General features: G+C 59.1%; 2 protein-coding genes, 1 long non-coding RNA gene and 1 other non-coding gene across 6 annotated transcripts; 3 read left to right on the top strand and 1 right to left on the bottom strand.

The window, feature by feature from the left end:
- The first annotated feature begins 219 nt into the window (after window positions 1-219).
- PYY (peptide YY) lies at window positions 220-1,426 on the top strand. 2 transcript variants are annotated; one of them, XM_017348857.3, is made up of 4 exons: window positions 220-363; window positions 687-874; window positions 984-1,064; window positions 1,197-1,426. In XM_017348857.3, exons 2-4 carry the CDS (start codon window positions 687-689, stop codon window positions 1,219-1,221), a joined length of 294 nt encoding a protein of 97 aa, XP_017204346.3. In that variant the 5' UTR covers window positions 220-363; the 3' UTR covers window positions 1,222-1,426. The 2 variants fall into 2 exon arrangements, with proteins under 2 accessions (XP_017204346.3, XP_051681678.2); XM_051825718.2 differs by lacking the exon at window positions 1,197-1,426 and having other exon boundaries at window positions 984-1,068.
- Window positions 1,427-3,157: 1,731 nt separating this feature from the next.
- Window positions 3,158-10,896, top strand: PPY (pancreatic polypeptide). Of its 2 annotated transcripts, none has more exons than XM_070060903.1 (4): window positions 3,158-3,262; window positions 10,194-10,384; window positions 10,561-10,632; window positions 10,768-10,896. In XM_070060903.1, the coding sequence occupies exons 2-4, from the start codon at window positions 10,194-10,196 to the stop codon at window positions 10,790-10,792; spliced, it is 288 nt and encodes a 95-aa protein (XP_069917004.1). In that variant the 5' UTR covers window positions 3,158-3,262; the 3' UTR covers window positions 10,793-10,896. The 2 variants fall into 2 exon arrangements, with proteins under 2 accessions (XP_069917004.1, XP_002719475.3); XM_002719429.5 differs by lacking the exon at window positions 3,158-3,262 and adding an exon at window positions 9,583-9,684.
- A 1,152-nt stretch (window positions 10,897-12,048) lies between these two features.
- LOC103351577 (uncharacterized) lies at window positions 12,049-24,430 on the bottom strand. The gene is made up of 4 exons (XR_011383449.1): window positions 24,292-24,430; window positions 13,627-13,754; window positions 12,526-12,707; window positions 12,049-12,401 (listed from the first exon to the last, which is right to left on the bottom strand). It is a non-coding gene; the product is annotated as an uncharacterized protein (transcript).
- LOC103351578 (uncharacterized) lies at window positions 12,773-19,264 on the top strand. The gene is made up of 3 exons (XR_007911535.2): window positions 12,773-12,924; window positions 18,698-18,818; window positions 18,955-19,264. It is a non-coding gene; the product is annotated as an uncharacterized lncRNA (long non-coding RNA).
- Window positions 24,431-24,526: the final 96 nt, after the last annotated feature.

Consider the following 24,526-nt stretch of genomic DNA (forward strand, 5'->3'; position numbering starts at 1 on the left):
TGGGCCCCCTTCACATCTCAGGAGCCCAGACCTGCCACGGGGGGGCTGTGGGTGCACACAGGTGCGCCAGGCACCCTGGTCTGGGACCCGGGGTGTGGTCGCCTGCACCCTGGCTCCTGCGAGGCGCAGACGTCAGGCACAGGCTGGGTGGAAACTCGGGGCGAGGCTGGGCGCGGGTGGAGGGAGGGAGGAGGCAGGGCCCTCCCTCCGCGCTCCCCCTCCCCTTCCAGGCCGGGATATAAGCCCCGCGGGGGAAAGCGCCAGCCCAGCCGAGGAGGCCCCGCAGAGCCGCCCTGCAGCAGCCCAGCCCTTGGGACTCCCCTCCTCTCCACCTCCTGCTCAGCTCGCCTCGGGATCGTCGCTGTGAGTGGACTCGGAGTCCCCTGGTACCGGGGGACCCGCGCTATTTCTTGGGGAAACTGAGGCCGGGTAGCGGGGAGCAGGACTAGCAGGGAGCCAGCGGCGGTGGGAAGCTGAGCCCTCTTCCTCCATCGAAGACGGGGGTAGGGATGGGGAGGCAGGCAAGGCTTCCGGCGCTCTCACAGGTGAGGAGCCGGAGGCCAGGGCGGCACAGCGGCCCCGGACACACAGCCTGCCTGGTCCAGCGCCAGCCCCAGCCAGTCGGCCGGAGCGTGGGTTCGACGGCAGGTGCAGCCTCCCACCACGCTCCAACGCCCCCTTCCCAGATGGTGACGATGCGCAGGCCGTGGCCCGCCGTGGCCGCAGTGCTGCTGGCCCTGCTCGCCTGCCTGGGGACGCTGGTCGACGCCTACCCCTCCAAACCCGAGGCTCCAGGAGAAGACGCCTCCCCTGAGGAGCTGAACCGCTACTACGCCTCCCTGCGCCACTACCTCAACCTAGTTACCCGACAGAGGTGAGCGCATGCGCGGGGCCGGTGGTCCGGGGGTCCCTCGCCCTCCGCCCCGCCCCACCCAGGGGGTGTGGCCAAGCCTGCTCACAGTCCCCCGCGGCCCCGCCCCCAGGTATGGGAAACGCGACGGCTCGGAAACGCTCTTCTCCAAACTGCTGTTCCCCGACGGCGAGAACCGTCCCGTCAGGTCTCGGTAAATGCACCCCGCTCAGTATACCCCCTGACCCCTGACACGTGGTCCGGCCCTGCTGCCGCACGGAACCCCCACCGTGGGCCACCACCACCTAAGACGCCCTCGGTCTCTCCGCCCCATATCCGATTGCAGGTCAGAAGGCGCCTACCCGTGGTGAAGACCCCCGAGGCCTCCTGGGAGATATGCTAACTACGCCAACTCATTTGCATATTTGCTTCTGACCCTGGAACCTGGATCCCCCCACAGCCGGTTGCATGTTGGGGGCGGGGTTGGCACGGGGCCCTCTGTGTCCCCGCCCCCTGGGTGGGAGTGCTGCGTGTGGTCCTTCCCCGTCCCAAAATAAAGAGCACATTTCACAGAAACGGAAAGCGTGTGTTGATGTTCCCTCTCTGAGGGTGGCTTCCGGCGGGAGTGAGGGTGGGCGCCAGAGGCCGGGAGAGGAGACGGCCCTAGTCGGGCAGGGGCGGGCGGCAGGCAGGAGGGACGGTGGGAACGTGGCAGCCTAGGAGAGCCGACGGACGGACGGACGGGGACAGGCGAGGCACCCAGGCCCGGGACGCTGACCCCCGAGAGCCGGGGCCGTGGAGGCTTCCCTGGACTGCGGGGTGGGCCGGCGAGGGGCATGTCTTGCTGGGTGAGAGGTGGGCGGGGCAAGGGAGTGTGGAGCCGCCTCTCCCTCCTCCGGGAATTCACTCCAGCTGGGTAAGTCACTAGCTGTGCCTGTGGCCAGCCATCAGACACCCTCCGTGTCCACACTGCACAAGGCCCTGGGGTCAGTCCAGAGGCACTGCAGATGTTCAAAGTGTCCCCCAAGTCCCCTGACTTCCTTCCTCTCAGTCCCTTTCCTCCAGGAAGCCCGCCTCGGTTGGCCCTGACGTGCATTCTCCCTGCCTGCTGACCGCTCAGCTCTCACTGCTCTGCCACTGCCTGCCCACGGAGTTCCGTCCAGGAAGACGACAGTGGCCCACGTGGGAATGCCTGGGTTCGGTTTCCTGGCTCTGGCTCCGCACTCCGGCTTCCTCCTTGTACAGATCCCTGCCACCCAAGCGGGAGACTTGAGTTCTGGCACCCCACCTTAGCTGTGGCCCAGCTCTGGCCATTTCGGGCGCTTAGGGAGTGAGCCAGGGATTGGGTGCTCTGTCCAGTGAATTTGAAACAAGAAACAAAGAGGCCGACGCTGTCTCTGTGTCCCCCCTCTGTGTCGCCTGCGGGGTCTCTAAGGGCGGGGCGTCCTGGGCTGAGGCCACAGGCCTAGGTCAGGAGGGCTGCAGGGCACGAGGCGGCTCTGGGAGGGGGACGCAGCCTGCCCTGGGGGCCACAGGCTCTGCCCTCACCTCCCTCCAGCTAAGGCCACTGGGGGCAGGGGCGCCAGGGTGTGTGCCCCAGGGAACACTCAGGCCCCAGAGTGCTTCCTGATTTCTCCAGTGTGCATGCGTGTGTGTGCATGTGTGTGTGTGTGTGTTGGGGGAAGGTGTGCATCTCCGGGGCCTTGCCCCCTCTACTGCCCTTATCTGAGTCCCGTCTTGTCCCCTGTCTTCTCTCCCAGTGGCCGTGGCCGCCTTGAGCTTCGGTTCACTGCGAAGGAGGGGGCATCTGTGTGTGTGTGTGGGGGGGGGGTGTTCCGGTCCTCTGCCCGCCCACCCGCCTGGAAGACCTGTGCCCAGCCCCAGACTACCGGAAGAGAGGCCTGGCGGGGTTCCACGTGGCCACAATTTCTGCCCAGCTTGACCCATCTGGGTGCCCGTCAGGGACACGGGTTCACCTGCCATCCACTGTGAGGCTGGCGAGCAGGTGGCTAATCCTCGGCTGGTCAGACTCCACCAGTGCCGGAGCCACAGGGAGCGTAGGAGGAAGAATCGCAGTGACAGCAGCGACAGCTGTCTTGTTTTTTAAGCACTTAATTATGTGCTAGGCAATGCGTTTCACAAGTATCCTATTGCTAGGATGTTGACTTGGCTGTTTTTTTTTTTTTTTTTTTTTTTGAGACACACACACACAGCTCCCACTTTCCCACTTGCTGGTTAGCTTTCCAAATGCCCACAGCGCCATCCAGGTCGCCCACGTGGTTGGCAGGGACCCAAGTCCTTGAGCCATCACCTGCTGCCTCCCAGGGTGCACACGAGGAGGGCGCTGGATCCGGAGTGGAGCCGGAACTCCAGCCCTGGCGCTCTGGTACAGAGTGCAGGCTTCCCGACCTGGCAAGTACCCGCTATGCCAACCCCCCCTTTTTTTTACTGCATGGAGTCATCAGTGGAGCACACAGATGGAAGTTTCATTTCTCCCTTAGGTGAAATGCCAGGGGCATCTGGGGAGCTGGCAGCTGTGCCGCGCGGGGCCTCCGAGAGCCCAGGTTCCTGCCGTGTGCTCTCCCCGGGTGGCAGCCGGCCTGGCCCGTCCCCATCTCAGCTGCATCCGGGCTCCTGGCAGGGCCAGGGCAGGCGTGCAGGCTACTGTGCAGCTTGCAAGAAGCACCGTGTTCCCCTCAGGAACACCCTGGGGGCAGGAGAGGGAGGGGCTCACCTCTCCGTCTCTCCTGGCGTCTCTCATGCTCTTAGGGCCGGAGGCTGGCCAGGCCCGGGGCTGTCTGGCTCCCAGGAATGCTCACTTGAACGTGTGTGCGGGTGCTGGCTGGCAGTTTGGAGCTTGGGGAGGGAGGCGCTGCTGACCACAGGGCCTGTGCACAGCCTCCAGTGTGACGCTCTTGGGGAGGTGGGAGTTAGCTGCAGCCGGCTTTCCCCAGGGCACACCCGGGGTGGGGTGGGGTGGGGGGGTCTACATTGCTGTGCAGCGGCCTCCCTCATCGGCCAGGAGCACGCGGCAGGACCCCGGTGGATGCCTGAAGCTGCAGGCTCTCCAAACGCTGTGCTCTTCTCTGCACTCACTCACCTATTATGAAGTTTAATTTATAGGGACTGGCATTGTGGCGCAGTGGCTTAAGCCGCTGCCTGTGACACTGGCGTGATGTATCAGAGCACCGGTTCCAGTCGCGGCCGCTCTGCTTCCGATCCAGCTCCCTGGACCATGCAGCAGAAATGGCCCCCTTGCTTGGGTCCCTGCCACCCGTGTGGGAGACCCGGATGGAGCTCCTGGCTCTGGCTTTCGCTGAGCCCAGTCCTGGCCGTTGCGGCCACTTGGGCAGTGAACCAGCGGATGGAAGCTCTCTCCATCTTGCTCTCTCTCTCTGTCACTCTGCCTTTGAAATAAATAAAATGAAATCTTTAAAAGATTTAATTTATGTTAGCCCAGTAAAAGGAGAATAAGAGTAGCAACAGAGAATTCTTTTTTTAAAAAATATTTTTAAAATTTATTTGACAGATAGAGTTAGACAGTGAGAGAGAGAGAGAGAGAGAGAGACAGAGAGGAATGTCTTCCCTCCATTGGTTCACCCCCCAAAATGGACGCCACAGCCAGAACTATGCCGATCCGAAGCCAGGAGCCAGGTGCTTCTCCTGGTCTCCCATGGGGTGCAGGGCCCAAGCACTTGGGCCATCCTCCACTGCCTTGCCGGGCCACAGCAGAGAGCTGGACTGGAAGAGGGGCAACAGGGACTAGAACCCGGTGCCCACATGGGATGCTGACACCACAGGTCGAGGATTAGCCAAGTGAGCCATGGTGCCGGGCCCAACAGAGAATTCTAATTCACCATAATCAACGCCGTAACAGCGGTGTGTGACTGTGGGCTCTCGCCAAACACCCCAGTGCACTTCCCCTTCGTGTGCAGGTGTGAGCCGGGGGAGGGGGCGGCCTGGGCACTGCGGTGCCGCCTGAGGCTGCCCTGGGAGGGTGACTGGAGCCGCGACAGTCGATCCGAAGACCAAGCTGGCTTCTGAGTGACCAACCTGTGGGTAGCAGGACCTCGGTGATATGCTGGGCCAAGGGGTGATTCAAGTTCAGGGTTGGACAGAGCCAGAGGTGCGAGACCCATGGAGCGGGCTCCACTTGGGGTGCTCGCATAGCATGTCAGGGTGCCTGAGTCGGGGTCTCCGCCTCTGCCCCTGCTGATGTGCAGCCCGGGAAGCAGCAGCGGTAGCTCAAGTCCTTGGCCCCACCTGCCCCTGTGGGAGGCCTTGACTTCAGCTTGGCTGTTGTTGGCATTTGGGGGGGGTGAAGCAGCAGGTGGGATCTCGCTGTCTGTCTCTCTCTGTGTCTGATAAAGAAAACAAGCAAATAAACAAAGAAATCGGTTGCAATTGAAATCTTATGACTTGTTTATTTCTGGAACTTTCCATCTCATATTTTCTTTTTTTTTTTTTTTTTTTTTTTTGACAGGCAGAGTGGACAGTGAGAGAGAGAGACAGAGAGAAAGGTCTTCCTTTGCCGTTGGTTCACCCTCCAATGGCCGCCGCGGCCGGCACGCTGCGGACGGCGCACCGCGCTGATCCGATGGCAGGAGCCAGGAGCCAGGTGCTTTTCCTGGTCTCCCATGGGGTGCAGGGCCCAAGCACCTGGGCCATCCTCCACTGCACTCCCTGGCCACAGCAGAGGGCTGGCCTGGAAGAGGGGCAACCGGAACAGAATCCGGCTCCCTGACCGGGACTAGAACCCGGTGTGCCGGCGCCGCAAGGCGGAGGATTAGCCTAGTGAGCCGCGGCGCCGGCCCCATCTCATATTTTCTGACTGTGGCTAACTGCAGGTGACTGAAACCTCACGGCTCCCCGGGAAGGGAAGTGTGTTCATTTGCTGGGGCTGCCGTGACAAAGAACAGAACCGGGGTTCTAAAGGACCTCTCCGGAGGCTGAGCCGGAGCCCGTACCCAGTGCTGCCAGGGCTCAGTCCCTCTGCAGGTACAGACAGGATCCTTGGCCTGAGTTGGGTGTCTTCTCCCTGTGCCCACGCGTCCCCCTCCGCCGTGCCTGCTGCTGTGTCTGGGCTCCCTCTTCTTGACCTCAGGTGAGGGTGCATCGGGCCGAACCGCACCCCAGCAGGACCGCCTCCGCCTCCCATCCAGCTCCCTGCTGTGCCCTGGGAAGGCAGCAGACGACTTCCCAGGTCCTTGGGCCCCTGCACCCCCATGGGAGACCCGGAAGAACCTCCTGGTTCCTGGCTTTGGCCTGGCCCAGCCCTGGCTGTTGTGGCCATTTGAGGAGTGAACCAGAGGATGGAAGATTCTCTCTCTCTCTCTCTCTTTCACTCTTCCTTTCAAGTAAATAAACAAATATTAAAAAAAAAAAAACGGACATCTACACCTTAAAATAAGCTAATGACTTTTAAAATATTTAAAAAAATATTTCAAAGGCAGACACATACATACACACGCACAGCTCTTGCATCTGCTGGTTCACTCCCCAACTGCCTGCAACAGCCAGGACTGGGCCAGGCCAAAGGCAGGAGCCCAGAACTCCATCTGGGTCTCCTGAGTGGGTGGCAGGGGCCCAGGTATTTGAGCCGTCCCCTGCTGCCTCCCAGGGTGCACATTAGCAGGAAGCCGGGCAGGAAGCAGAGGCGCTGACCTGGAAGCAGGCACTCTGAGAGGGGAGGCGGGCCTCCGAGTGATGATTTTACTGCCGCACTGAACACCACCACCAGTGAAATCATCTCAAAAAAAGCCATCCCAGGGGCCGCCGCTGTGGCGCAGCAGGTAAAGACACGGTCTGCAGCGCCGGCATCCCATGTGGGCGCTGGTTCATGTCCCGGCTGCTCCACTTCCAATCCAGCTCCCTGCTGATGGCCTGGGAAAAGCAGCAGCAGATGACCCAGGTGCTGGGGCCCCTGCACCCATGTGGGAGACCCAGGTGAAGCTCCTGGCTCCTGACTTCAGCCTGGCCTAGACCTGGCCACTGTGGCCATCTGGGGAGTGAACCCGCAGAGGGAAAAGTTCTCTTTCTATCTCTTCCTCTCTCTCCTCTCTTTCTGTAGCTCTGACTTTTAAATAATAATAAAAAAATCTTTAAAAAAAGCCCTCCCAGGGGCTGATGTTATGGTCCGCTTGTGATGCTAGCTTCCCGTATCCTGAAGCAGCCATCTGGGAACTGAACCAGCAGTGGACGGAAGACCGATTCTCTCTCTCTCCCTCTCTCTGTCACTCTGCCTTTTGAATAGACAAACACATGTTTTGAAGGCATCCTGGGTTCCGCACTCAGCTCCGCAGAACGCTCACTTCTCCATTCCCCACCAGCCGAGGTGGCTCCAGTGCGGGGCCCAGGCCAGGTGCACGATACCGACCGCCGAAGGAGCAGAAGGGACTGAGGTCAGGCAGTGGTGAAGGCAGCCTCACAGGCCCAACTCCTGCCCCCGCAGTCCTGACCGCCCCGTCACCTGCCTTCCTTCACCGCGCCTGGTCCTCCACTCCATCCCCAGCACCACCCTATCCAGAGGGCGTGAGGCTGGGCTGGCCCTCAGCCAGGCTGTGTGCAGGTCGGTACCCCGTGCCTTCTCTGGGCAGGGGTACCGCGTGCCTTCTCTCGGCAGGGCTGCCTGGCAAGCACCGCAGGACAGGTGCAGGTGAGCGAGGCCCGCGGCTCTGCTCTGACATGGCCACCCGGCGCAGGAAGCCCACCCATCACCTCTTGTTCTCTGATCCCCACCACGTCCCCGAGAGGGCCCAGGACTCTCATTTGCAAAGGAGAAACCCAAAAGCTACAGGTTTAGTGGACACTTGTGAAGTAGTCTGGTTTACCTCTGCAGCAGGACAGAGCTATCAGCGGCCTCACATCTGCGCCCACCCCTGGATTCCTCCCTGTCTGGTGGGGCTAGATCCTCACCGCTGCTGGTGGTGGTGGTGGTTAGAACTCGGCCCAAAAGGCAGCCATCCCAGGGGGAGCCCGGGCAGCTTGATCTATGGACGAAGCCGGGCGCCCCCTGGTGGCTTGCTGCTGCCTCCACACTGGAGCCACCTGGGACCCGCCATCAGTTCACCATCCTCATGCTGGGAGGTGGGAAACCCAGGCCCGGAGAGGGGCCCCATGTTTGCTTTGTGGAATGTGAACTGTTGCCTGCTGAGCAGAAATCAGAGCTGGGAGGAACAAGGCAGAACCCCGATGTTTACTGAGCTTTCTTTATTCTTATCTTGAGATGCACAGGATACAACCTTTTTAAAGTTTTATCTAATTGAAGGGCAGAGTTAGAGAGAGAGAGAGAGAGAGAGAGAGAGAGAGAGAGGTCTTCCATCTGCTGGTTCACTCCCCAAATGGCTGCTATGGCCGGAGCTGGGCTGATCCAGAGCCTGGAGTCAGGAGCCGGGTCTCCCGCGTGGATGCAGGGGCCCAAGCACTTGGACCATCTTCTATTGCTTCCCCAGGTGCATTAGCTGGGAACTGGACTGGAAGTAGAGAAGCTGGGACTTGAATTGGCACCCATATGGGATGCTGGCACTGCGGGCAGTGGCTTTAACCACTACACCACAGCACAGACCCTGATAAACCCTTTACAGAGAGGAAAATTGAAGCTTAGAGAGGTTAAAGGAATTATTTTCCCAGGCCTACACAGCTGGTGAGAAGCAGAGCTGGGATTTGGAGCCAGGCCAGTGTGACCCTCCAAGCCCAGCATGCCAGATCCCAGCCTTGCCCCCAGTCCTCTCCCCCAGCCTCAAGTCCACCTGCGGCCCCGGCCCTGCCTGAATATTTCCTACTGTCCAGATCTGGGACAGCAGGAAGCCTGGGGGAGAGGTCCCTTGCTCCCTACCCAGGTGCCAACATGTAGAGGTACAGCCAGGTACTGCTCCTTGTCCTGAGCCAGGGAGGGGGTGGCGGGCTGGAGGGGGGGCCAGTGCAGGGGAAAGGCTTGGAGGCTCTGGGAGGGGGGTGGAGGGAGATAGGGGGCTGCGAATCGAGCCAGATTGCAAGACCTGGGCAGCAGCAAGCGCCTCCAAAGTGGGGAGTCACAGCGACACCTGAGCAGCCAATGTGTGACAGCAACGCAGGATCACGGCTTGGGAGTTAGACTTAGTGTCTAGCCCTGATCTCCCACTGGCTGGCTGTGTGCGCTGGGCCAGTTATTTCACATCTCTGAGCATGTTTCGGTCTCGGACTCTGTAACGGGTTGTAGGGACTCGGTGGGGTGAGGAAAGCTGAAGCTTTGCAGGTGGTTTGGCTCACTTCCCTGGAGTAGGGGCTCCAGAGATGGGGGGGCAAATGACCACCAGAAATGGGCACCCCATTTCCCCTGGCCCCAGCACCCTCGGCTCCCACCCAGTGCATTTTTCCATGCTTGGTGCCCCATCCTCACCACATGGCCTGGAACCTGGAGCCCCTTCCCTGTGCCCACCTGCGTCTGGCTGCTCCCTGGAGAAGGCTGGGGGTCCCTGTGGCCTCAATCTTCTTTCAGGGGTCTGGGTTGACTCTTGCATTCCAAGGCCAGCGAGAAGGGTCTGGTGGCGACCCTGAAGTCCCCAAACAGCACGCTTGTGAACCTGGCCTGCACTGGTGCCCCAGGGGTGGGGGCATCACAGACGGGCCCACAGGAGACGGTTATCAACATTGCCCTGCCTCCCTCCTGTCCCTGGCCCCAGCGCTGGCGCTGTGGGCACCAGGGAGACAGTGGGAGGAGGGGGGTGAGGGCTGGGGACTGAGGCTGATGGGAGGCGGGGACTTGGGGTGCTGAGGACTATAAAGGGGCCGACAGCAGGGGACCCACACGGCCTGAGGCACGCACCCGCACCCACTCCTCTCACGCAGGACTCAAGGTGAGTGGGGCTCTGGGGACCCCAGAGCTGGGATGAGGGGAGGAGCCTGTGCTTTGCAGGGCTTGGGGCCTGGTGGGGCTCAGGGGGGCTCTGCACCTGGACAAACCTGTCACACCAGAAGGGCCGTCTGTCTGCCCATGCTGGCGCCCGCCTGCCCCGGGGGCAGCAGGGACACCGAGTGCCGTTTCTCCAAGGCCTCCTGTCTGTGCCTTGGCTCTTGGTGGACGCCAGACCCACAAGGCCATGGACTTCTGTCCTTCCTTCCTACGGTCACTGTGTGTCCCTTCCCTGCCCTGCTGCCCACCAGCCCGTTCCCTCCATCCGTGCCCCGTGGCTCCCTCCCAGGAGTCCCCAGCTCCTGGACCTGGTCGAGTTTCAGCTGCTGGGCTGCTCCCAGGGCTGTCTGTGCCCCCAGTGCAGCATCTAAGGGTGGGCAGCCCTGGTGAGGGATGGAGGCGGGGCAAGCGGGCTCTGTGCTGCCTCTATGGCTCCCACTGCCTGCTCCTCAGATGGCTGCCGCACACCGCTGCGTCTCCCTGCTGCTCCTGTCCACCTGCGTGGCTCTGCTGCTGCGGCCGCCTCTGGCTGCCCAGGGAGCCCCGCCGGAGCCGGTGTACCCAGGGGACGATGCCACGCCAGAGCAGATGGCTGAGTACGTGGCCGATCTCCGCCGATACATCAACATGCTGACCAGGCCCAGGTGTGTTGGGGGTCAGTGGGGAGGAGGAGGGAGGGGGAGTCTGCGCTGGGCCCCAGCCCCAGCCCCTTCCATGCCTGCTCTCAGCTGACCATGCCTGGGCCTGTGCAGTGTGGGCGAAATGCTGCCTAAGGGGACACAGGCCAGGGGATTTGCTCCAGCTGCCTCTGCCCTCACAGGTACGGGAAGAGAGACCAAGTGGACACTCTGGGTTTCTTGGAATGGGGCCACCCCCACGCAGCCGCACCCAGGTCAGTTTGCTTTCCTGAGGCAGAAGTGAGGGCAGGGACTGGATCAGGGCTGGACAACCTGGGAGTGGGGGTAGAAGAGGGGCCCAGGGCAGCAGGACTGCCCCCACAGTGTCCCGCTCCGGCCTCTCCCCGCAGGGAGCTCAGCACCATGGACCTGTGATGCTGCCTCTCCTCCCACAAGTCCACCGTGCAACCAGCCCAGCTCTCCCGCCGCACCCTCGGCCCCTGCTCCCCCACAGGCTAAATAAAGCACATCAAAGTCAAGGCCTCTCTGTCTCTGTGGACCCCTGGGGGGCAAGGAAGAAGCTGAGGCACAAGACAGAGAGGACGGGCAGGGAGGAGAGAACCGAGGGCTTCCCTAGCTCATGCACTCAGCTCCACACAGTGCAGCCCAGAGGGAGGCAGGGCCTTGGCCAAGGTCATCCAGTCCCTCCACTTCAGCAGCCCAGGCTTCCACCTGCTCCCAAACGGCCCCTCCCACGCCAAGGCTGCAGGTGCAGTGCCCATTCACACTGAAGTGTTCTGGACGCGGGCAAGCGCCCAGCCTCAAGGCATGACTCTTGCTGAGGCAGTCAAGGGCGACCCTGGGTGGTCCCAGAGCCACTCTCCAGAACTTCGGAGAGACTGCCCGGACCTGGGAGCCCACTGGAGGGAGGAGACGAGCTGAGCCCCGAGCTGCAGCCCACCACAGGGGTCTGCATGTGGCTGCCCCAGGAGCCCTGCCCTGGGAAGGAATCCCAGGGGCCTCGGCGGCTCAGCCCCCCACCTTCCCAGGCCCCAGGAATGGGTGGGGATAGGGTGGGCTCCCTGTGAAGTGTGAGACATGAGCTTGTGGCTCCCTTTTCCCGGACCGGGACACCGGTGGATGAAGAACACACACTGCGGCATGAGAGTCTGGCCAAGCGAGGGCCTCTCCCATGGCTGTGACCCCCACAAGCGAGCACCAGCCTTACCCCCAGCTTTTCAGGGACAGCCCTCACCTCCACCCCACAGGCCCTGCCCCCTCCCCTGTTCTATTCACTACCAGAGGGGCTGAGACGCTCCAGGAGGCAAAGGGGCTCCCAAAGCCCTGCTCCCCGAGGGGCAGGCAAGCCCCTCTGTGGGTCCCTGGGCCATCACTGAGACAAGCCTGGTCAGTGCAGACCCTGTAGGGGATGCATGTGAGTGTGTGAGCGGGGGTCTGTCTCTGTGTGCGTGCGTGTGTGTGGGTCCAAAACCCTTCTTACGAGGTTGCTGGGACCCCCCTGCTCTCCCTCCACCCAGAACCGCCAGGCAGAGTGTATGTGGGTGAGGAGGGGTCCTTCCAGGAGTGGTGTGCATGGGTAGGCAGGAAGGCCCCTCACTGAGGTCTTTCTGTCTCCAGAGAGGCAGCTCCAAGGTCCCCGTCCACCCCAGCCCCAAGAAATCCATGAAGCCACAGAGCTTTTGCTGCTTTATTGTTCTCACCCCAGGGGTGGAAAGAGTTGGTCTCACAACGAAAGGGGCTGGTGGCCACTCAGGGGTCGGGCATCCAGAGGGCAGGGCCAGGCCTGGAGAAGAACATCTCTGGGGCCCAGGGATCCCCCCGACCCCCCAGGGCCCGTCCACGTGGCCCCGGTTCTGAGGCCCCCGACTCGGTGCCAGCAGGGTCCAGGGGCTCCTACCTGGGGCCCTGGGATGAGGCGGGTGGTCGCGGGGTCGCGGTGCTCGGCGGCAGCGACTTCGTGGCGTTCGTTGGAGGGAATTTCGTGGTGTCGGCGGTTTTCTTTGGGGTTTTGTATTTCTTCGAACTGGGGAACACGTCTGTGTAGTGGTCACGGCGCCGCGGCGAGCGCAGGGGAGGCCAGGGGGCGTCCGCGTCCTCCCCCTCCCGCTCCCTCCCGTACTCCTCCCCCCCTACCGGCGCTGGCCCACCTGCCGCTGAAGATCTTCTCCACGTACTTGTTGAGTGGGCCTAGGTTCAGCCACCTGGCCACCCTGGGCCTGGGGGTGTCCACAGCCAGAAGCAGCACGTCACCCGCGGTGCGCTCAGGCAGCAGCAGCAGCGAGAGCAGGCACAGCAGGGCCAGTGCGCACGCACAGCGCGGAGCCGGAGTCTGCAGGGGCGGGGCAGACAGCGCCGTGGGCGACCACGTGACTCCGGGCAGGTGCGGCCGTACAACGGCTGGGGGCGCTCGCGGGCTGGTCGGGCTGTGCTGCGGGGCCTGTCGGATCCAGGGACGGGTCTGCTTCTGGGGCTCACAAAGGTGCACTGGTGCCCAGGGACAATGGTGCCCACCTGTACGTGCACAGCGGTGCACACGAGACACCCAGGTGAAAAAGGACGGGGAGGCCCGCGCTGGACGCAGGAGGGCGGCACAGAGCCACTGCCCAGCCTCCGGATCGCGCTGGCCTCGCCTGCAAACTCTCTGCTCATCCTTCCCCAGCCTCTCCCTTGCCTCCTCTCAGTTCCTCAGAAATACTGGACACGCCATTCCGTGCCCAGGAATTCTTCCTCCAGACCCTTTAGGCGCCAGCAAGGGCCCCACCTGACTCCCCCCAGCTCGTCCTGCGGGTGTCCCTGTTGCACTTCGTTCCGTTATTGTCTGAGTCCCTTCCCTCCCACACCTGCTCCCTCAAGGTAGCGCCACGGCCGCTGGACTCTCGGCCTGCGTTGTCTGCTGAGGTATCACCAGCAGCTAGAAGAGTGCGGGGCACCTAGTTAGTGCTAAGCAATAGACGTGAGTGAATAACTGACCACTGCCAGCCTGGGGAGTACCACAGGCACGCCCAGCCAGAATCAGAGGCACCCAGTGTTTGCCAGACCATGGCACCCATGAACCTGGCATGAACCCCCAGAGCCTGGAGCCCCTCAGCTTTCTCGCAGCCAGGAACTCTCCTCTTCCGCTCCACCCCAAGTAGTGACAGGAAGCCCTGGCAGCAGTCTGGGCCTCACTGCTTCATGCCCCTGGTGCCATCCCCAAGCTTCCAGGGAATTCTACTGCTAGTGCTCCCGGACCCGGCTGATGACATTACCATGGTGCTGGACAGGTGCAGAGCGGCTCAGCAAATTCTCGGGCCGGGACCTCCCGGCCATTTATATGCCTTCCGATGCCTGCCCCTTTTCTTCTAGGGCTGCACTCCCAGCTCGGCCTCCTTCTGGGCTGGACAGAGAGAAGGTGGGGGTGGAAGCACACGGGCTGCCCATTGTCCTGCCTGGGGTACAGTGCCTGCCGGGGCTTGGAGGGGTGGGTGGCGGAGGCGGGAGGCACTGGGGGGTCAGGTAACTTTTTGCTCCAAGTCTACCCATCCTAGGGAAGACTTGTCCCATCTCTGGGACAGCTAAGGGACTATGCTTTTCCCAGGAGCTATTCTAAAGATTCATTTACTTATTTGAGAGGCAGAGTTACAAAGAGAGGGAAAGACAGGAGAGAGGTCTTCATCTGATGGTTCACTCCCCAAATAGCCACAACAGCCGGAGCTGGGCCGATCCAAAACCAAGAGCCAGGAGCTTCTTCTGGGTCTCCCACGTGAGTGCAGGGGTCCAAGGACTTGGGCTGTTTGCTGCTGCTTTCCCAGACCAGCAGCAGAGAGCTGGGTTGGAAGTGGAACAGTGGAGACTGGAACCGGAGTCCATATGGTATGCTGGCACTGCAGGCAGAGGCTTAATCCACTCTGCCCTGGCTCCACCCAGGAGCAATTCTTGGGGTTGGGTGGGGAACTCTACTGCAGACCAGATGCCCCCTTCCCATCCAGCTGGACCCCAGGTACCTTCTGTCCCTGTGGGGCTGCTGTGCGAGCCTGGCTGAAGGGGGAAGGGCTGCCGTTGCTATTTGTACCTTGAGGATTTTGGCAGACATGGGAGGTCTGTTCATTTGGGGTGTTGCCAAATAGCCTCCAGGGGCAGCTGCTAGGAGGAAAACTTCATTTACTTGTGACAGTAAGGGGGACAGCAGGAAGGTTTAGTTCTCTAAAGAAACTACCTTCCTGAGACTTGCCAGGGCTTTTATTGCAAGAGCTGGGGGTATGTCCAAGATAGAGAAAGGTGTGTGTGTGTGGGGGGGGAGAGGGTAGGAGGGCCCTCCTTGCCCAAACAATGTACATTTGCATATGTTGCATATTCAAATATCTGTACTCAGAGGACCAGGCTGCCTGGTCCTCTGAGTACAATGTTGCAAGATGAAGCTTTTTTGAAACATGCTTTGAGAAACAGGCTCTAGTGAGTAAACTGTTGCCAGTGTTCCCCTGTCCCCTTCTGTTGGAATGCCACGAGCTTGTCCCGGAGGATGGAGGATGGCAGGTCTAGCCACTCAGCCTGCACTGCCATTTGGGAGCCCTTTGGTGGGCTCATGGAGGGCAGTGGAGGGTCTTGGCTGCAGTGAAGGGTCATCAGCTCCTCTCTGCCCACTGGGCACTGCTGCCCTTCTGAGGCAAAGTTAGGAAATGTCCGCCGATTTTTCATGGCCATCTCACTTTTGGAAGGGGCCCCGTTGAAAAAGCAGGGGCTTTCGGGCGGGAATCCTGACATCACCACTTCCTGGCTGTGTGACCTTGGTGGAGGGACAATATCTTCCCCAAACTTCCACATTGACTACTGGAAAGTGGAGCTGACTACACCTGTAGCATGAGACTCAAAGACTGATTTAGGTCATCTAGCTCAGCCCCTGAATAACTCCTGGCACATCCTGGGGGTGAATATGTGGGAGCCCCCATCTGTCGCTCCCCCTCTTCGCGGAGGAACGACACTAAACCCTGCCTAGGCTTCATATCCGAGTCACGGCACCATTATGTCGCTCCCCGTCTTCGTGGGGGAACGACACAGGACCCTGCATTGTTCTTTCGTCTGCTCAGCCCTCCCCAGGTTTGCTGCTGGTTCTTCCCGGGTTGGCTACCGACCCTTCCACCTCCGTGGAAGTGCGGTTCCCCCTGCCACATTCCCCACTTCCGCGGGGGAGCGGCACACCGCCGGCCGGCTCTCTCGGGGGCTGCACAGGTGTTCCTTCAGATAGATGTTCCTCTTAGATGTTCCTGGTGCATGTTGTCTCTCTCCTCCTTTATAGTCCTCTTCCACCAATCCCAACTCTGCTACCCACACGCCGAGTACGCTGCTCTCCTCCAATCAGGAGCAGCTCCTGCAGCTTGTCAAGTTGGTGAGAGGCAGCTGGGTAGAAGCTGTTGCCTCCTCTCCCAGTGCCATATTGTGGGAGAGCAGATGCATAGAATAAGTCTTAATTCCAGTAACTTAGTCTAGTCCGAGTTGCTCCCAGTTGCTCCCCACACCCATCTCCTTCCATCCTGACCCTCTCTGTATTCAAACCTTCTCTCAAGGAGGGGGTGAGAAATTCAGTGTCAATGTCACTGAAGTTTATGGGATGGCTCAGTAGCCAAGTGAGACCAAGACTACATCAGAGACAGACTTTTCACAAAAACAAGACCCGGTCCATAGTGCAGGTGGGGAGGCCATCTGGAGGCAGGTGCACCTAGACACCAACAAGACACAAGCCCCATGTGGAGCCCCACCCCTGCCCCACCCCGACGGCAATGATGTGTTCCCTCTGCGACTTGGCTGTGAGGACCTGAGGGTTCACGTGCAGGCACCAAGTGCTCTCATGGTCCTTTGCTCACTCCAGAACCTGTCAAGCTCTGAGGGAGTGGGAGTGTGTGTGTGATGGTGCTGGGTAGCTCGCCTACCTAACCCAGAGTGAGAAGGTGCTTCGTGCTCGGAGACGCTGGAGCAAGAGGCTCAGGGGGCTGAGGCTCACTAAAAGAAACCACAAGAATCCTGTATGTAGGGGCTGGCATTGTGGCATAGCGGGTAAAGCTGCCACCTACGGTGTTAGCATCCCATATGGGCACTGGTTTGAGTCCCAGCTGTTTTTCTTCCGATCCAGCTCTCTGCTACAGGCTGGGAAAGCAATAGAAGATGGCCCAAGTGTTCGGGCCACTGCACCCGCGTGGGAGACCTGGAAGAATCTCCTGGCTCTTAGCTTCGGACTGGCACAGCTTCCGCTGTTGCAGCCATCTGGGGAGTAAACAGGCAGATGGAAGACCTCTCTCTCTCTCTGCCTCTCTGTAACTCTTTCAAATAAATTAAATAAATCTGCTTTCTCAGGCTGTAGCAGAGAGCTGAACCGGAAGTAGAGTAGCTGGGACTCAAACCAGCACCCATATGGGATGCGGGCACCGTAGGCAATGGTTTTACCCACTACGCCACAGCACCAGCCCCTGGCTGAGAATTCTGTTGCAGGTACTCTCGTGTCACCTAGGTGACACCTGTGGGCATTACTTCCTTTAGCATTTCAAGATACAGGTTTAGAGCAGTTATGAGACTACCCAAGGTCAGGGGAAGGACCGAGATTTGAGTTCAGGACTGACTCAGATCTGGAGAGGAAATCTATCCTCCTGCTCTAGCCAATGACACACCCAGATGGGATGCTGGCACCACAGCGGAGGCTTAGCCCACTGCACCAACAGCACTGGCCCCTAAATTAGTTTCTAACTGACATATGGTAAATGCCTTCCCAAGGTCAGAAGAAGAGGGGAGGAACCTGTCCTGGGAGTGAAATGTGGTTGTTATTTGCTTGCCTAGGAATGCTTCACCTGCAGTCTATCGGCTTATATGTAACCATTTTAGGTTCTGTTGGTACAGAGTGGTGGTGTTAATATTTGCCAGACAGGTACGGCTCAGTACGTGTGTGGAGAAGGACATCTCCCACAACCATATACCCATGTGCAGTCCTATACCAATTCCTGTTAGACTATCCAATCCAATGTACACAGGTAACCATGCAAGGGAGACAAAGAGGCTAAAATGATACTGATTTGCCTATTTAGTATTTCCATGTTAATAAACCATGTGGGCTCTTGCCATTTATTGAGACGAATTCTGAATACTGGCTCAAATGAACCAGGCAACATGGTAAGTTTTAAGCTTTTTATTCAGTGAGAGAAGTGCATAGGGGAGTGAGGGCATTCATCTAAGGGAGAAGGGAAAGTCCGGAAAATTCAGTTGGAATCCATGCCAAGCAGAAAGCAGGCCAAAGGCCGCGTGTAGCAAGCCTTCGGTTTTGAGCAGCTACAAACAGCTTACCACGGGCAGCAAAGCAGAGGGAGAGAGCGCAGGTGCCCGAAGCCCACGTGCCCTGAAGGCACGGGGCAACACAGGTCCATAATGGCGAAAAAGGGCAAAAAGCCATGCGGCCTGTTTCAGGCCTTTTATCCACTTCCGAAGGGGCGTGGTTATGTAGCCTGATTGGCAGGTGGGCATACAGGTGGGGTCAGGTAGGGGCATGAGATCACACAGGGGCGTGGTGAAGGCATGGTCTTTCAGCCCACAAATCTAATTAATTTTATCCTCTAAGCCTGCCTACCTCAAAACCATATAAAAGGGGGAACCTTTCTTTCTCTGGGGCTCAGGATTTTGGATAAGAAATTCCACCTGGGCCTTTTGCTGGCATAATTAAAGACTACTTCCTCTTAAAAGGCTTTGGTGTCTTGTCTTGGTACATGGATCCTGTTACATGCCTACTTTAAAAAAAAAAAAAACTTTAGAATAAACTTCATAGACGAATAATTTGCACACAGTACAATCTCCCCATTGGAAGTGTGGTGTGGTGACTTTTGACAAATATGTCACCACCCACGTAGCAAAGACACAGACCATACCCTGGATCTGATCTCTCAGTTTTGCCCAGGCTGGAACTTCAAATAACGGAGTTAAAGACTAGGTGCTTTGCCCGCTTCACATAATGTCCTCGCGCCGCGATTCCCCTTCGGAGCCTGGCTCGCAGTTCATCATGAACTTGTCCCAGCCACTGGCATTTCTCCGGCCCTTTAGCCACCTCTGCTGCTTCCCCGCTGTGCCCATCCCAGCCTTCGCCTCTTACGCGCCAGTGGCCTCTGTGATAGTCCCGCGCTGCCACACCCCGTCGCCTCTGCTTGTGCTGTTCCTTCTCTTGGGAATGACCCGCTGTGCCCCTGCGCCCTGCGAGATCTCACTGGGGCCCGTTGAGGAAACACTTCTCTGACACCTCCCTGTCCCGCTCTGGGCTCCTGGGGCTCGTGTTGCAACAGGTGTCTCTAATGATGTTTCTGGGTATTCTGCCAGGTCCTGTGCCGGGGTGAATTCCCCGAGAGGAGAGGGGACAATGTCACTCGCTAAGTCCCACAGCCACTGCCCACTGAGTGAACCCACTGCCTTGCCTGGGAGACAGAATCTACAGGATTGGGTAGGGCTTCTCTGTATGGATTTCTGGGGAGCTGAGGGAGGGCGGGGCAGGCCACCTCCCAGCTGCAGCAGGAACCCTCGGGGAGGAGTGGGCAATCTGCAAGCCCTTTTACTTTGTTTTCCTGATGCTTTGGCAGCTGGCGTCTTGCTGATCCTGGGGAGGTGGTCCTGCCCAGAGCTACCCAGTGGTAGTACAGGACGCACCTGCCAGCACACCTTTTGTATGTCTACGAAACAGCCCGGAGCCCACCACCTCCCACCTCCTCTCTCTGCTGACCTGCTCCAGACACTGTCCACCCCTTGTGCATCCCAGGCCCAACACGAGACGACGAGGGTTGGCCTTCAAGCCCCAGAACCTGCTGACTTGATCTGAACAAGCCTGCCCCACCCTGCTCACCTGCTTTGCTTGTTCCTCCCTGTGGAAACTGCAATAAAAGGTCTTGCCTGGACTTCAGCTCCCTCTGCCTCCCGACCAACCAGGTGCTTTCCCAGGTGGTCCTGCAGGGCCAACTTTTCTGTCTTTTAAGATTTTATTTTATTTATTTGAAACAGAGAGACAAAGACAGAGACAGAGATGGAGATAGAGATCTTCCACCCACTGGTTTATCCCCACAAATGGTTATAACAGCCAGGGCTGGGTCAGGCCAAAGCCAGGAGCCTGGAATTCCATCCAGGTCTCCCTCATGGGTAGTAGGAGTCCAAGCACTTGAGCCATCTGCTGCTACTTTCCCAGGCGCATTAGCAGAGAGCTGGATCGGAAGTGGAACAGCTGGGACTGGAACCGGAGCTCCTGTGGGATGCCGGCGCAGCAGGCGGCTGCTTAATTTGCTGCGTCACAACGCCAGCACCAGCCGTCTTTATCTGGGTAATTGCCTCCTGGTTAGGGGCCAGGCTCAGGCTCTCAGATTTTCCATGTTCTTAGCAACAAACAAAAGCCCACTGACGGAGAACCCACACATCTCGCCCCCAGCCGTCCTCCTGAGCTGTGCTTGCCGCACGGTCCCTGGCGATGCATTTAACGCCTCTCACCTTCAGCTTCCTCACCCACAAAACGAAGCAAATCCTGGCACCTGTGAGTGGGGCGCAGCGTCTCGTGGAGCCTGGGCCCAGACGGCCAGACCCCGGCCTGTGTATGTCTCTGCACAAATGACCTGGCCTCCTGCACCCCACATCTCTGGGTGATGGCGAGCACCCCCCTTTACTCCGTCCTGATGACAGGGGCGGGATGGGGTGGGGACAGTCCCTCCTCCAATGGTTATGCCTGGAAAAGGACAGTGGTGGGGGAGGAATTCTCCCAGGGCGCCACCTGCTCCCCAAGCTGATACCTGCATACCTCGGGGCAGGCAGCTGCACGTGGAGGAGCCAGAAGGCCTGGGAGATGGCAGGGGCTGCCCCAGGTACCTCAGAAAGGAGAGGTGCACAGGGCTGCCCTGTGGTGGCCAGGCCCCAGCAGGGAGGGCGTCAAAGGGCCCTGGAGCTGAGCCCTTGCTCCAAGCAGGGCGGGTGGCAGAGTGGCCAGGAGGGGCAGGTCATGGCTTTGGACCTGGGGCCCCTGCATTGCTGCAGCACGGGCAGGGCCTGGCCTGGGAGGCCTGGCCCCGCTCCTGGCTCACAGAGCGCTTGTCCACCTTCCCCAGGCCTGTGACGCAGACGTTAGCTGCCCCCACGACAGCAGACAGAGCGCAGGCCCGGGGGCTCCCCGAGGTCACCCAGGGCTCTCCACGGCCCTTCTCCCTTCTGTCCAGCCCCAGTCTGCTCTGCACATGCTGTGGGGCAACAGCAGAGGGAAGCAGCATGCGCCAAGTGCGTGTGCAGGTGTGTGCCGGCGTGTGAGTGAGTACATGTATGGCCACACAGTCCTGCAGGTCCCCAGTTCAAGCCAAGACATTCCTCTGTCTCCAAACAGCCACCTCAGGGCCTTCCCTGCTTCCCCAGGTCTGCTCGCTACTTTGGTTCCCTGCCCAGCTCCTGCTGGCACATGGCACACTCTGCTTCTTCACCTTCTTCCCACAAATCCCTGCCCTATTTGGGCCTCCAGGGGCACTCCAGGGTGGCTCTGTGTGCAGAGTCTCCCGCAGTGGATGCTGGGTTATGGGCACAGGCAGCAGGATTCTTCCCCTCCCCTCCGGGCCTGCGCTGACTTCTGCGATGTCTCCCTCACCTGTTCCTGACCATACCACCTGGTGCCACCCTGAAGCCCTTGGCACCTGGAGGGACAGAGGTTGACAGAAGTGGGTGGCACGCTAGCTGAGGCTGGGCACGGCGCCCCACAGGGTGTGTGGGCAGTGGGAAGACGACACGCTACCTGCACCAGAGAGCGGAGGCTCCAGAAGCCCTGGGGGGAGTCCTCCTTCCCAGGAGGGCATGTCAGGGATGCCAGCCCCCCGCCCAGCTGGCATCCAGCACGAGCCTGCCCACAGAGCTGCATTTAGAGTGCCTTCTGTATGCCAGGCACTGTGGCGGCTGCTCTACATCTGTCCTCTCCCAAGGTGGAGGTGGCTGGCCCTATTGCACGGATGTGGAAATGGAGGCCCAGGGAGATTATGTAACCAGCGTAAACTACCGGCTGAGCCAGGATTTCAACACAGAATGGTCTGGTTCCAGAATATTCCACCCCAACGGCATGGCATGCAGAGCAAACCCAAGGGCAAGGAGCCCGCTTCCTTTGGTCTCTGCCTTCCTGCCGGGCAATCTGACCAGAGCACAGGCAGGTGGCGGCTGGGGGTTGGTGGGGGGGAGGCTGTTGGAGGGGTGCTTTGGGCTCTGTCCTGAGGTTGTAGGGGGATCAAGGGGTTCTGAAGGGAAGGCAAAGCATTTGTCTGGCTGTTCTGTTGAGGCTGGGTTGGGGAGGGGTCATAGCGTTTCTTTTAGAACAGTGGTTTCGGCTGGTGCCGCGGCTCACTAGGCTAATCCTCCGCCTTGCGGCGCCGGCACACTGGGTTCTAGTCCCGGTCGGGGCGCCGGATTCTGTCCCGGTTGCCCCTCTTCCAGGCCAGCTCTCTCTTGCACCCCATGGGAGACCAGGAGAAGTACCTGGCTCTTGCCTTCGGATCAATGCGGTGCACCGCCCGCGGCGGCCATTGGAGGGTGAACCAACGGCAAAGGAAGACCTTTCTCTCTGTCTCTCTCTCTCACTGTCCACTCTGCCTGTCAAAAAAAAAAAAAAAAAAACAAAAAAAAAAACAGTGGTTTCCCAAGTGGGGTGCACCTTGGGTGTGCAAGATGACCCTTTGGGTGGGAAGGAAATGTATGGACTTTTATTTATAGTTTTAAAATAATCTTTTAATTTGTGGTATATGTGAATATTTCTATTCTACATTACTTCAGTAGCACATATACAATAATTTATAAGCAAATGTCTATATAACTCTCTCTCTCTCTCTCTCTCTCTCTCTCTCTCTCAGCATCGAGGGTCTAAACTATAGCCAGCTGGAGAGGTTTGAGGGTGGGTGCCTGACCCAGCCAGTCAGGATGACGGTTCAGACACCTGTGGTACGCGTTGGAGTCCGTGTGGGTTTGAGTCCTAGCTCCTAATCTGACTTCCTGCTAATGCAGACCCCGGGACGCAGCAGGATGGCTTAAGCAGCCGAGTCCCTGCTGGCCACGTAGAAGACCTGGATGGAGTCCCGCAAGCCTTGGCTGTTGTGGGCATTTGAGGAGTGAACCAGCAAATGGGAACTCTCTCTCTCTCTCTCTCTCTCTCTCTCTCTCTCTCTCTCTCTCTCTGCCTCTGAGACAAAAGAGAAAAAAATGTTCCTAAGACAGACTCTGCCTAGCTGCAGGAGTGGAGACAAGCAGGAAGCCCTGAGGCTGGGATAGAAAGATAGGCTGGGCATGGCGGCCCCTGTTGGCCATTCCCAGAAGTGCAACATCACTCTGGTCCATCTACTGGAAATTCACATGGATCCTGAGTTTTAGTTCCATTTATGCCCTGATTGCCAAAGCTTCAGGCTGAACACTCATCAGAGAAAACTCTTGACTTTAGGGGAATCAGAGACAGTGCCTTCACTCTTGTGGCCTCTGGGAAGAGGAAGGCAGAGCTAACCACAGACCCAGAGAGAAAACTCAGGGTGTGTGTGTGTGTGTGTGTGGCTGGGGGTGGGGGGCAGCCTCTAACAGTGCTGTGGGGTTCACTGTGGATCCCCAAAGCTGCTTCCCTTTCCAGCATCCAGTAGCATCCTCATTCCTTTGGGAGCCCAGCTTGGAACACTTCCTGCACCCACAGAGAGTGCATTGTGTCTCTGTGACATAGCCCTCCTGGACCTCCACCCCAGCCTGTGAGCTCCTGGCGGTCAGGACCGCTATCTAATCCCAGTGTCACACAAACTGCACCTTCCGGAACAACACGGGGGCATGCTAGTGTGCATCGGGCAAGGCTTCTTCTGCTCGGCCTGCAGCCTCACTGTGCTGCTGTGAGAACACAACAATCCATCAATTGTAAGGCCCGGGACAGATGGGAGCTGCTGGCGTTCTGAAGGCCCTGTCAGAGAGACGCCTGTTGGCTCACTGGCAGGGAGAGGTGGCCTGCACAAAGCACGTGTTCAGCTCGCCCCCTCTGTAGGGCTGGGATTTGGGAGCCCATCTGGTCCTGGGGATCCTGAATGGGACTGAAAGTTTGCTTTGGGTTGCTAAGGGGTGGTAACGATTTTGGAGAGATTTAAAATCCTTTGCTCCCCCAACCAAATGCCAAATGCAAATAGCTGATGTTTTCTCCGTGCACTGGGGGGCAGACAGTAGTGGGAGGTGGCCTTTATAATGGGAGGGGGCCCTCTTTTCCTGAGTTTGCTTGCTTAAAGGCAGAGGAGAGGGCAAAGCCTTGTGCTCCCGGAAGCCTGGGCGGTCAGACTGGAGCTTGCAATTCCAGTCGCCACCATCTGGGGGCACTCACTTTCTCTCCTCCCTCCCTAAATTGGGGGACGGTAAGGAGGGGCAACGGAACCACTGGTCTTGCGTTCAGCCCCTCTTGGCTTTTCCCTGTACCTGTTCTTAAACCTATACCTTCGGGGTTCAGGGGCGAGCTGAGACCCCTGGGGACCCCAGGGCCTGTGGTGATGGATTCCTAGGTTCAAACCATTTCTAAGATTTCCCATCAGGTCTCCAAGATGCAGTCTATCTCTGATCTTGGGAGATCTGTTGGTAAGGAAGAAGGGTAATGCCTGTCATAGAGTGGCCCAGCAGCCAGGGAGGGCAGCGAGGGCGCTACAGGCCCCAGCGCTGGAAAAGGCGGTTTCCAGCGCTATCATCCACCAGCAGGTCTGGGTGGAGCCCAAGGTTGGGCCCAGGCTGACCATGGGGTTAACCCTTTATTAGCTTTTTCGGATGCCACTGAGGAAGGGCAGAGTTGCTTTAAACAAAGAAACAAAAGAGGCAAAGATCAACTCCCCTGTGCAGACCTAAAATAGTCTCGAACCTCTTCACGAATACATTTTTTTTCCTTTGCAAATTTCTTGAAAGAGCGAGATCTAGGTACCCACCATTCGAGTTCTTCCGAGCTGCCCGGAGTCCCGTAGAGGCTGATACTCTAATGCCTTCCCGTTCTGTCCCCTCGCTGGGAAGGACTACGAGGACGGCGAGCACTGGACCGCAGGTGCAAGCCCAGGAGTAGGAGCGGTCCCATTCGGCTGTGGCTTTCACCGTGGCCCTTTTAAGGGATCTCCGGGCGCGCGGATCTCAGGCCGTGCTTCTCCGAGAGGGAGGGAGCTGGGGGCC

This window comes from Oryctolagus cuniculus, chromosome 17 (genome assembly GCF_964237555.1).
Source record: "Oryctolagus cuniculus chromosome 17, mOryCun1.1, whole genome shotgun sequence".
NCBI classification, from domain to species: Eukaryota; Metazoa; Chordata; class Mammalia; order Lagomorpha; family Leporidae; genus Oryctolagus; species Oryctolagus cuniculus.

Coding starts and splice junctions, on each gene's coding strand:
- PPY (XM_070060903.1), top strand. CDS start 10,194: ATGGCTGCCGCACACCGCTGCGTCTCCCTGCTGCTCCTGTCCACCTGC. Junction 10,385..10,560: donor AACATGCTGACCAGGCCCAG/GTGTGTTGGGGG, acceptor CTGCCCTCACAG/GTACGGGAAGAGAGACCAAG. Junction 10,633..10,767: donor CCCCACGCAGCCGCACCCAG/GTCAGTTTGCTT, acceptor CTCTCCCCGCAG/GGAGCTCAGCACCATGGACC.
- PYY (XM_017348857.3), top strand. CDS start 687: ATGGTGACGATGCGCAGGCCGTGGCCCGCCGTGGCCGCAGTGCTGCTG. Junction 875..983: donor AACCTAGTTACCCGACAGAG/GTGAGCGCATGC, acceptor CCCCGCCCCCAG/GTATGGGAAACGCGACGGCT. Junction 1,065..1,196: donor AACCGTCCCGTCAGGTCTCG/GTAAATGCACCC, acceptor ATCCGATTGCAG/GTCAGAAGGCGCCTACCCGT.